The sequence below is a fragment of the Pituophis catenifer genome, unplaced genomic scaffold (assembly GCF_029215685.1).
Source record: "Pituophis catenifer annectens isolate HBS135680 unplaced genomic scaffold, rPitCat1.0.hap2 SCAF_8, whole genome shotgun sequence".
NCBI lineage: Eukaryota > Metazoa > Chordata > Lepidosauria > Squamata > Colubridae > Pituophis > Pituophis catenifer.
This window is the reverse complement of record NW_027256888.1, coordinates 13,343,673-13,356,369: the sequence shown is the minus strand read 5'-3', so window position 1 is coordinate 13,356,369 and position 12,697 is coordinate 13,343,673. Positions and strand designations below refer to the sequence as shown.

Genomic DNA, 12,697 nt, shown 5'->3' with positions numbered 1-12,697 from the left:
CTAAAATATACACAGTCTGGGCACTTTGATATTGCTCCTCTTAGATAACTTGGCCAAAAATGAAAGTTCTAACATATCTAAAAGTATACTTTACAGAAGGCAGATATATCAGAAGAATCCACTATATCAGTGATGGCTAAACTTTTCCAGACGGAGTGCCCAAAGTGAGCATTCATGTGTGTGAATACACGCATGTGCGCCCAAACCCCCAAAATGCAATAAACGCATACACCCCCGTGCATGCGGCCCGCTCCCCACGCATGCATGCACGCGCTCCACCATGCATGTGCCCCCTCCCCGCACATGTGCGGCAGAGAGTCGAAGACCAGCTGGACAGCGGGAGGTGCACACTCACACGTGGTAAAGCTGAGCTGGGGCGATGGCTCGCGTGCCCACAGAGAGGGCGCTGCGTGCCATTTCTGGCATGCATGCCATAGCTTCGCCATCACGGCACTATATTATAGATCTTTGTGTAACTCTCAAATACTTTTTTTTAAAATCAAAGCTTTAAATATTACATTTTAATATTTAATATCTTAAATATTAAGACAGTATAATGTAACTCAGTGGGATACTTCTGAATAATCATGTGAGAAAGATAAATATTCTAGTAACATAATAAAAAGAAGTCATGGATTATAGTTAGATTAAAATAAAATAAGGCCATGTTTTAATTGCAAAGAGATAATATTAATAGCAATGTTCATTTTTTTATTTTTCATAGATTCATCAGTTAAGACTTATTGTTCACTAGATGTATTTGGCTTCTGTATTTTCTTCAGTGCAACACTTGAGTAGTGTCATATAGATTAGTGACCAAAAAACCCCAAAAAACTAATATAAAATTGTTCTTTCTCTCCATTTAGAATCCTTGTGATGACAAACGACACAGAGATATCTGGTCTAAAGAAAAAACTTGTGATCGTTTACCAAAATTCCTGGTTATTGGACCACAAAAAACTGGTAAAAACTTTATATAGGGTGTAAATCAAGAATACAAGCATGTGGGTTCATATGCCAATATCTTTTTCAGGCTGTCATAACTCCATCTCCAAAGACATGTAAAGCCAAAATGTTTGGACTTTTTTTATTATTTTTGAAATTGGATGAGAGCAGCAAAATCTCAATGGATCCCTAAGGGATCCTGAAACTCCAATGAATTCTTACTGTGCCTCCTTTGGTCTATGGCATGCATGGCAGGGTTCTTGAAACCTCAAGCAATACTGTCACCTGCTTCTTAAGCAAGAGCCATGGTCTACGACACGGGTATCAAACTCACGGCATCACGTTAATTGGGGTGGTATTCACTTACCTTCACTACCGGTTCACAAATGTGAGTGCACGGGCCACCTCTGTGCATGCTCGGCACGTCAAAAACAGGACATGATGACATCCGGGTGGGTGGGCAGAGCCTCCTGCAGCCACCGCTACCGATTCATCCGAATGGGATAGAACCACCACTGACATTGATGTCACGTGACATTTTGTGACATTTTTCCCATCCGTGGAGCTGGGGTGGGTGTGGCCTGCACATGAAGCATCCGGCCTGTGGGCCACCAGTTTGACACCCGTGGTCTAGGAGAACCTCCAAATTCTGTACCAGCTCATCCAAAAAGAGCATCTCATCCAGAGTCAAAGATGACATATTTCCAGGGCCTGGGGTGGAGGCAAAAAAGACAAACTGCTTCATCTTGTCAGGGTTGGGTGTTGTCCTTTCGTTTCTTTTTAGTGTCTTTGCAATGTTTTAAGACAAAAAAAAACAAAAAAACCCAACATTAAAGCAATGCACCTTGATTTCTTTTCCCATTCCGATGCTGCTTGAATAAAAATCAAAGAAAACTTAATCAAAAGAAACTTACTTTTGTTCAGCAAAGAAAGCTTTTTATACATGTTTGTTTTTTCTTTAAAATACTTTGTTTTGCAAGATCCAGTCTGGGTCGGTCACTGGGACCAGAGCAGTGGTGGGTTGCCCCCGGTTCGCACCGGTTCTATAGAACCGGTAGTAAAACCGATGGGAGGCTCCGCCCACTGACCCCAACATCATCAAAATGCTTCTGCGCATGTGCAGAAGAGCGTGCACGAGCGAAGCGAGCGCACGCGCGCAGCCCCGCTACAAACCAGTAGTAAAGGTAAGTAGAACCCACCCCGAGACCAGAGGTTATCTGGAACCTCTGGTCCCGGTGACCAACCGAGATTGGATCTTGCAACCTTATCCTGGGACACGTATATTTGCCTTCATACTTTGTTTGCTTTCTACTTTGTTTTATTTGCTAGTGTAAATGCGATGGTGCTTGCTAAAGGAGCTGTACATGAAATAAGGATCTGGTTGACAGAGTGCAGAAGTTTCATCTCAACTCTTGGACTGTTACTCTTTTTGCAGGCACAACGGCTTTATATTTGTTCCTGATTATGCATCCTTCCATCATTAGTAACTCCCCCAGCCCCAAAACCTTTGAGGAGGTACAGTTCTTTAATAGAAATAACTACCACAGGGGGATTGATTGGTAAGATGGGCTACTAGTATGAATCTAAATCATTCTGTATTATGCACAATATCCAAATATATATATATATATGCAGTATGTCTAATGTATGCAACTTAGTGTGAACTGTAAAGTTTTACAGTATGCAACTTAGTGTGAACTTTTACTATTCTTCCAAAAATTCTGTGCGTATAAGGCAGTCCTCAGCAGCAAGTATAATTTTTCCTGTATTCACTTGGAAATTGGAAAATAGCTGTCTAAATATACAATGAGCTGCATTAATTATGCAAGGACTCGAAAATTAATTAAAAAGTCCGCTGCATATTATTGTGGTGTAGATGCAAATATCTAAACAGTCAAAAAATCTGAATTTTCATAAAGAAGCAAATTTTTATTTATGAAAACAATATATTGAAATAAGAGTGAAAATCTGCTACATTGTTCTTATTTCTGCATAGAAATTTCTAAACGTTTCCATGATTTCAAATAAATATTTTCTATATGAACTGTGGTAAATGGTATTCCAATTTCATGGATGAACATCTCACTTCTTTTCAAATGGACACACTTGAATCTAGCTTAACCAACTCACTTCTTTTTCCTCTTCTCTGAAATTTCCACACCTTCCCTACACAAAATAATGTTCACTGAACTTAGTGCACTTACTGGAAAATGGAAAGTGGGTTATAGCTTAATAGTGTTTTAAACAAATTACTTTTTATTATATCAAGTCCACTAACATACATAAGTCACATTTCTACAAGACCCATAAAATGAAAATAAATAATGTTACTAAAAAGAAAACAAATGTTGATATTTTAAAATTTTCATTTTGAGGACAAATTCTATACCGTGGACTTTTAACTTTTAATAAGGATAGTTGTAAAGACAATGTGTAAATACTGTTTGAATCAATGCCAAGAGCCCTGGAAACAAATGGAAAGTTTGGTTGTATCATTTCACAGCTGCGATATATGTTACTCATTCTAACTAGATTTGTAAGATGTCAAAGTTCCAACCAGATTTTTAGGTTATGGCGTAAAACCCCTTGCTGTTTCTTTGTCATAAAGATGTCAGAGCTACAGCTGAATTTGACAAGTTTAAATGTAACTCAAACCAAATCACATCCAAATCTCCTAAAGTTAACTTAAGATATAATGCTTTCTATTTAGAAAATATTTAGAAAATAAGGAAACGGTGGCTCAGTGGCTAAGACGCTGAGCATGTCAATCAAAAGGTCGACAGTTCAGCGGTTCCAATCCCTAGTACCGCTTAACGGGGTGAGCTCCCGTTACTTATCCCAGCTTCTGCCAACCTAGCAGTTCGAAAGCACGTAAAAAATGCAAGTAGAAAAATAGGGACCACCTTTGGTGGGAAGGTAACAGTGTTCCGTGCACCTTTGCCATTTAGTCATGCTGGCCACATGACCACGGAGACGTCTTCGGACAGCGCTGGCTCTTCGGCTTTGAAACAGAGATGAGCACCGCCCCCTAGAGTTGGGAACGACTAGCACATACGTGCGAGGGCAACCTTAACCTTTACCTTTATTTAGAAAATACAATTAGGCAGAATGAAAATCAGTTGATAATCTATTTATAATTGGTTTCACATATATAGAAGTTAGCAAAAATGATATGCTTTGCTAGGAAAATAGCTTTAATATGCCCAGCATAACTTTTTTTCCCCATATAATGCTGTACTAAAATATTTTTCATGTTTTGTAGGTATATGGAATTTTTTCCTACACCATCCAATGTAACCACTGATTTTCTCTTTGAGAAGAGTGCCAATTATTTTCATTCTGAAGACGCTCCTAAACGAGTTGCTTCATTAATTCCTAAGGCAAAAATCATAACTATTCTCATTGATCCATCAGATCGAGCATATTCCTGGTATCAGGTATACATTTTAACAAAATGCAAATTCTAAATGTATGTATGATAATTTGCTTCTGTTATTCATTGCGTACCACAATTGCAGTCAGACGTATGGATCATTATTGACAAGTCCATAATTGATAGACTTAAAAACTGTCAATGAAAGCTTTCTGTTCCCTTCTTTAATTGTAATTCAGATGTTTATTGGGCAGTAAGTCATCTCACTGAGAACTGACTGCTACAGTTTAAGAATAAACATATGCTTAGCAAGCAGAAATCAATAATTTTTTAAAAACATGAAGCAAGAGAAAGCTTTTAAGACAGAAAAGATTCAAACAATAAAATGTCTTATCAAATGAAATAATCAAATTGTTTTCATTTTTTTATTTTTTATTCAAAAATTAAAATACAAAAAAATAATAATAATAACCAGGATCAATCTTCCAGATTGTTATGCTTAAAAACATTCAAACAAATATTATGAGTGTTATATTTTATATACTTTTGCTTCTGTCCTCTTATATAATGGTTAATCTGTATATAACCTTGTTTGTATTAAATCCAGCAAAATGCTTGCTTCATATTTGGCCTTGAATCAAAGAGGTACAATAGCTGCGTGGAAGGCGAATATTCAAAAAGGAAGAATATTCTGAACTTAAACTAACTTTGCTTTACAGTTGACTTCCTTAAATTTGTTTTTCAGCACCAAAGATTTCACAAAGACCCAGCTGCTCTAAAATTTACATTTTATCAAGTGATCACTGCAGGACACCATGCTTCATCAGAACTTAAGATGTTGCAGAAGAAATGTCTGATACCTGGATGGTATGCCATTCATCTGGAAAGATGGTTAACATATTTCCCACCTTATCAGGTAAACAGTATCAAATTTCAAACTATTCAGGATCTAATGAGTAGGCAGGATTTTTAGTGCTCACAGGTTGCTGTTGTTTTGTTTTTCTGAGCCAGTAACAATAGATTGCCTCAACAAAACTTCACCTGCCAATTGTTATTTCAGAGTTTAGGGAGTATTAAGCATTCCAGAGACTGCAGCTGGTCTAAACATGGCCCAATCATGCTGTATCACATTCCCTTTGTTTTAGTTATTCATTCTATTCCATTATGTGGAACATTACGCCTCATGAATTTGCATATATGTGTAGATTGTCCAAAACGTGAATTGTCCACAACGTTGCTCTTGTTCAACCTGTATATTCCTTGGCATAAGAGACTCAATTTTCCTTCTCATTTTTAAAGAAAACTTTGTCCTTATCTAATTCTTTTGAAAGTCTAGCTATTTCAAGCAGGGCCAGCTTAATTAGGGTTTAAAGCTTTAGGACAGGGATCTCCAACCCCTAGTCCATGGACCAGCACCAGTCCGCAGCATGCCAGAAACAGGGCCATGCAAACAAGTGAAGCCCCATCCACAGGATGTAGAAGAGCACACAAAAGCACGTCCCTTCCGGTCCGTGGAAAAACTTCTCTCCACGGAACCAATCCCTGCTGCCCAAAAGGTTGGAGGTCGCTGCTTTAGGACACTACTAGCAATTCTTCATTGTTGTCATCCTATAGCTTCCACTAAGACAGTATCTGGCTTACACAGTACATATTCCATTGTCCGTTAACTAATGTAGACTTGAAAATGATGTTTGATCCAGGGGTGAAATTCAGCAGGTTCTGACAGGTTCTAGAGAACCGATAGCGGAAATTTTGAGTAGTTCGGAGAACCAGCAAATACCACCTCTGGCTGGCCCCAGAGTGGGGTGGGAATGGAAATTTTGCAATATTTTTCCCTCAGGAGTGGGGAGCGAATGGGGATTTTGCAATATCCTTCCCCTGGAGTGGGGTGGGAATGGAGATGTTGCAGTATCCTTCCCATGCCATGCCCACCAAGCTACATCACACCCACCAAGCCACGCCCACAGAACCGGTAGTAAAAAATATGGATTTCACCACTGCCCACATTGGTTTCCTAGACTTAAGCCTGAGGCAAGGTTAGAAAGTCTAATATTTTATGTATTGGAAAATAAGCACATTTTTATAGTTTGCTTAAAAGAATTAAGTTTTGAAACTTGCATATACATTTTTCAAGGCAAATCACATTTAATTTCTTACTGATCAATTTGGTGTTTCTAGAAACCTCATTTTATTTCTCAGTCACCATTGGTGTATCAAGCAGTTTACAATTCAGATCAATTTCATGTAACGAAGTGAACATTAATGAAACTTCAAATCATTAAAATTGATGATAAATATGAATGGATTTAAATGTTATTCAATTTGTACATCCCTTCCTTTCTAAAACTTGAAAATGAGTTTCAAGTTGTTTATACAATCTTGAATCCAGAATTGATTGTTAATTTTCTTTCTTTCTTTCTTTCTTTCTTTCTTTCTTTCTTTCTTTCTTTCTTTCTTTCTTTCTTTCTTTTCTTTTTCTTTTTCTTTTTCTTTTTCTTTTTTTTTCTTCTCTTTCCAGTTACTAATTATCGATGGACAGCAGTTGAGAAATGACCCAGCTATAGTAATGGAAGAAGTGCAGAAGTTTCTGGGAGTTACTCCTCATTATAATTATTCAGAAGCTCTAACGTGAGTTAATTTGTTGATTTAACATATTATATACAATTAAATTCAGTAGTGGTTTTCACTTACCTTCGCTACCGGTTTGGAACTGTGAGCACGCACAGCGCTTCTGCACATGCACAGAACCTTTTGCGCATGCAAAACCGTGATGATGTCCAGGCAGATGGGCGGAGCCTCCCACCGCCACCGCTACCAGTTTGCCCAAACCAGGGCGAACCGGTAGAAACCCACCACTGATTAAATTGTACAGAATAAATATTTTTGAGAACAAAGCAACTCATACAATTGTAACTTGGCTTGATAAATCAAAATATGCATAAATATTATATCCCTTCATGTAAGCTATTGAATCAGGCAGTCTATCATTAATACTTATTTGTCCAAACTAAGAAATTACTAAATTTGGAAGAAATTTACCATGATTAGAAATATTCTTCTTTACTTGTGGTTTCTAAAAAGGAATAATAAAAGAGCAATCTACATGGCTACATATACAAATGAAAACACACCTTTGTCAAATATCCTATTTAAAAGCCATAGTATAATTATTTCTTTATTTCTTCTGTCAAACATTTTTTTAAAAAAAAAACTTTGTTCCAAAAAGTTACTGTGTTTCCCCGAAAATAAGACCCTGTCTTATATTTTTTTAACCCCAAAATAAGCGCTTGGCCTTATTTTCGGGGAGATCTTACTATTTTGGGGCACGTGGAGCAAGATGGGGCTCCTTTTGCCATCTTACCTGATTTCCAGTTCTGCGTTTAAATATTTTCGGGGAGGGCTTATTTTCAGGGGAGGCTTATTTTAGTGCATGCGCTCAAAAGCCTGATTGGGCTTATTATCGGGGGATGTCTTATTTTTGAGGAAACAGGGTATACATCTAAAATTTTTCTTAGAAGTACATTCTTAAGGAAACAATATTAATATATTAATTAATGAATGACAAATTATTATGATTAATAATAACAAGTACCGGTATATTATTAATTTTATAATATCAGCATTTTATTTTGGGATTTACTCAAATACGACTCCATTAAACGAGAATAACACTAGCAACTATTCACCACCACTGAATTTCCATAAATCTTCCTTTAAAATGAATATAGTGGACTATTTCAGAGACAGAGGAAGGACTATATCCCGTAAACTGGTTCTGCCTTTTAAACTGGCAAATAGAATGACATCCTTTTTTCCACTTACAGCAAAAGATTTTTCATCCAAAAGCAAGAAGAACCAAAACTCATTTTCTTTTCTTTTGATAGAAAAACACAACGCTAACCTCATTCACATGGCATCCAGTGGGTCTACAATAAATAATTACACACAGAGACCATTTGAACTTAAAAGATTTATTCACCTGCCCTTAAAATGAGATTGATAACCTTGGTCTGTGTCTTTGTTTGGGTTCTCATAAGAAGGACTTAGAATAATATGGCGTCCATTCCTAGCTCTATTTCATGTCTCTGAGGCAACTATGGGTTTTTTTGTTTGTTTTGTTTTGTTGCAGCATGTATAGAAAATTGATTTTATTTACTGAGAAATAAAGATGATTTTAAAGAGAAAATAGATCAAATTCACTTCTAGAGCAGTCCTGTTCAGCTTCCTACTTCTTTTTCTTCAGAGCTCTTGACTGTGGATACTGTGGATTATTTCCAGCTGCATCTAAATCCAGTGCTGGTTTTTTTTTTTCTTATGCAAAACGATTTGTTAAAATGTTTCCATTTAAAACAACTCATTTTTTTCAAAACCTCTTCTTTCATTCCAGCACTTTTACTTTTTTGAATTATTTTAGCCTTAAAGGTAAAAGTAAAGGTTCCCCTTGCACATATGTGCTAGTCGTTCCCGACTCTAGGGGGCGGTGCTCATCTCCGTTTCAAAGCTGAAGAGCCAGCGCTGTCCAAAGACATCTCTGTGGTCATGTGGCTAGCATGACTAAACGCCAAAGGCTCACTGAATGCTGTTACCTTCCCACCAAAGGTGGTCGCTATTTTTCTACTTGCATTTTTACATGTTTTCGAACTGCTAGGTTGGCAGAAGCTGGGACAAGTAACGGGAGCTCACCCCATTACGCGGCACTAGGGATTTGAACCGCTGAACTGCTGACCTTTCGATCGACAAACTCAGCGTCTTAGCCACTGAGCCATCGCATCCCTTATTTTAGCCTTAGATATCCTTATTTCAGTTTATAAGCTAGCAAATAACCAACCAATTTTGTTGAAACCAATGACACCAAATGTGGTACAAGTTTGTTAGAAATATAATCCATACAAGGAAGTAGTATAAACTTAGAACACACAGTGATTGTCCTAAGCATCCCACTGTTGTGTTTGTGAGTAGGCAAAGACAATTTATTACTTATTCCTTTCCGGAAATGTGCCTATCGTTGACTTAGTATAATATGCAAATCAAGCCAATACTGTATACGATATCAAATCCCATGTTGGGATTTGATATCATATAACATGATATCATATAACATGATTATCATTGTTATGTATTATCAATAGATTATCATGACAATCATTGGTATATATGCATAAATGTGAATGTTAGGAAAATTTTATGCATCACAACCTGTAAATTATGTATGGAAGGTAGAAATACATAAACCTAATCCATATGTATGTATTTTAATTCATAGAATCTAATTTTCTTGACTTGGAAAATGCTGAGAACTAATAACATGGTCTGTCTTCTATATGCCAAACTCTTTTGATTAAGAAATTTTAAAATATATTCTCTATAACTTTTTATATATTCTTTATAACTCTGTTACACTGTGCCAAATTGGAAGAATAGTGAGTCAGATTATTAATCTGCTTTGGGCTTGCAAGAACTTTCTGGCAAATAAAAAATATATATTCTACCCTGGAGATTCCAGATACTAAACCTGAAATGTGAAAATCATATGCTCATTCATTAAGGTGTAGATTTATATTTCGCCTCATTTAATTTCTCTTGTGAGTGATAGTCTTTTTACAGCTCTTCTACTTTTTTGTTTGTTTCTTCTGTCAAATATATTCTGGAGCTCCATTAAAAAATATGAATGAAGAGTAGTAATAATGTCCTTCCTATGGGACAGAACAAGATAGTGGCTGGCTGAATTACTGGCTCCAGTCATGTTAATTCCATCTGGAGCACGGGTGAAATCCAACAGGTTCTGACAAGTTCTGGAGAACTGGTAGCAGAAATTTTGAGTAGTTCAGAGAACCGGCAAATACCACCTCTGGCTGGCCCCAGAGTGGGGTGGGAATGGAGATTTTGCAATATCCTTCCCCCAGGAGACTTTGCAGTATCCTTCCCCTGGAGTGCAGTGGGAATGGAGATTTTGCAGTGTCCTTCCCCTGGAGTGGGGAGGGGATGGAAATTTTGTGTATCCTTCCCCTGTCACGCCCACCAAGCCACACAGAACTGGTAGTAAAAAACACACCAAGCCCACAGAACTGGTAGTAAAAAAATTTGAATTTCATCACTAATCTGGAGGTCATATAGACAAGGTTATGCAGACAAGGCTATAAAAGGTGTTGACATTTTATTGCCTAACTAGAAAATGAAGAGCATTTATTGAGTTTAAATGTAGTATATGTTTCAGGTTTGACTCACACAAAGGTTTTTGGTGTCAACTTCTGGAAGAAGGAAAAACAAAATGTCTTGGAAAGAGCAAAGGGAGAAAATACCCTCCAATGGACTCTGAGGTAATCTCTTATTTTAGATGTACTATGGATAAAGTCCACTACTTTGTGATACAACAAATTTTATGGGGGAAAGAACTTTGCCCTTTAAGTTTCTGGCAATTAAAAATGTGTTACTGGTACTGGATTGTGCCCATTTATGACACAATCATGTATGGATTGTCATAAAAATTACTTAGTATTTAGGCAAGATAATTAATTTTATCTGATCTCACTCGCTAATCAGGCATAATCTCCTATTCATTCTACTGTGGCTGATTGCATCTATATTTATTTTGTGAAAAAATGAAGAAGATTCAAAGAAATCTGTAAATTAAGAGGCTTTCCTATAACCCAGAAAGTCAAACCGTTCAGTGTTAAAATATATTAGCTGGACTAGCTGAAAAGTTGTGCTTAGAAAAATTATTGATTTCATGGATTTATTTCATTTTTACCCTGCCATAACCCCACAAGATGCTTGGCAGATTTAATATATATTTAACATACTCATACTAGAGCATTGAGCATAGAAATATTTTTTTAAAAATGGGTTGAAAATCAATGATCAGTTGTTTGGGAAGGGGATGTACTAAGCCTGAATTTCATGCTTCTTCTTGAACAGCTCATAAGTCAACTGTCATGTTTTTAAAAAGCCACAAATCTGCAACCTAGATAGTGAAATCAAAAGGGAAATCGTGTATATTTTCCCATCTTTCTTCCTGGTGTGCAATCTCCCCTAGATCGATAAGAATATTTGTGTGTTCATTAGTTCTTCTATTAATATTTATTTATAAAAATGATTTATGCAACAAGAAAATACCATATTTTTCAGAGTATAAGACACACTTTTTCCCTCCCTAAAAGAGGGTGAAAATTTGGGTGTGTCTTATACACCGAATGTAGCCCTGCCCACCTGCCAGACCCTACCTTTTGGCCTCTGCCTCCCAGCAATTTGCCTCCTTGCAGCAAATAGCGCGTTTCAGCTTCAGCTTCAGCACAGCCTGATTAACACAAGTAGCTGATTGTTGGTTGGATCGGACTCCGGACCATGAGCTGTTTCAGGCTGCAGGGATTGCCATTGCCTAGTGCCACCTCCGCGTGCCCCATTTTCGTCCTTTGCTGTTTGCTGCAAGGAGGCAAATTGCTGGGAGGCAGAGGCAGATTTTTTTTCTTGTGCTAATCAGGCTGTGCTGAAACTGAAACTGAAACAGGCTGTTTGCTGTTTGCTGCAAGGAGGCAAATTGCTGGGAGGCAGAGGCAGAGGCAGATTTTTTTTTCTTGTTTTCCTCCCCAAAAAAGGTGTGTCTTATAGTGCAGAACGTCTTATACTCCGAAAAATATGGTATATTTTTCAGATTCAAATAAGTGAAAAGGTAGAAGTATAAATAAGGCAACTGCATTATTTCCCTAAATAAAATGTCAGCTTTTGTATCCACCAGTGCAGGGTTTTTCTGTCAAACTACTACAGAGATCACAATGTGGAACTATCAAAACTTCTACACAAATTGGGACAACCGTTACCATCGTGGCTGAGACAGGAGTTGCAAAAAGTGAGATAGCACAAGGACTCTTCTTGACTTAAAATACGAACAAACTTAAGTTTCCAGGAAACTTTATCGGAACTAAGGCTCTTCAACTTGAAAAAAAGGATTGAGATTTGTGTGATATATTGTCAACTGGATTCTAAAAAATTGTATGCGTTTATCTCTGACAGTACACGGGTTTCATAACAATGTAAGGATAGATGGATGTAGCTCAAAGCTTAATCTATCATGGCCTTCAGCTCTGTCAGAAATATGAAAATGCATCATGTAACTCCTATTCAATGCAATGGGGTTGTTAAGTGGATTGTGTTTAGAGACCACTCTGTGGCATCAAGTTTCAAATGTTTGGGTTAAAACTTCAAGAAGAAGATCTATATAATGTTCCAAAACCAGAACAAATATTTACAATTTTATATAGTTTATTCCTATCACTTTAATAATATCGTGTGTGTCTCTCTCATGCTGATTTTGTAAATTACCTCCTCTGCTCAGTTTTCAAATAATTGAATTACACTGGTGACTTTTTTTTAAAGGTAACAAAA

The 12,697-nt window shown here is 37.1% G+C and overlaps 1 protein-coding gene across 2 annotated transcripts in view; it reads left to right on the top strand.

The window, feature by feature from the left end:
• Positions 1 to 12,170, top strand: part of LOC139320769 (bifunctional heparan sulfate N-deacetylase/N-sulfotransferase 3) — a 90,683-nt gene extending 78,513 nt beyond the window's left edge. The window contains exons 7-13 of one of the 2 annotated variants that reach the window (XM_070949212.1): positions 867 to 963; positions 2,381 to 2,504; positions 4,208 to 4,382; positions 5,064 to 5,234; positions 6,837 to 6,946; positions 10,533 to 10,635; positions 12,051 to 12,170. In XM_070949212.1, coding sequence (XP_070805313.1) covers positions 867 to 963; positions 2,381 to 2,504; positions 4,208 to 4,382; positions 5,064 to 5,234; positions 6,837 to 6,946; positions 10,533 to 10,635; positions 12,051 to 12,170 — 900 coding nt within the window. The remainder of the gene's footprint in view (positions 1 to 866; positions 964 to 2,380; positions 2,505 to 4,207; positions 4,383 to 5,063; positions 5,235 to 6,836; positions 6,947 to 10,532; positions 10,636 to 12,050) is intronic. The other variant, XM_070949213.1, reaches the window with a different exon arrangement.
• The last annotated feature ends 527 nt before the right edge of the window (positions 12,171 to 12,697 follow it).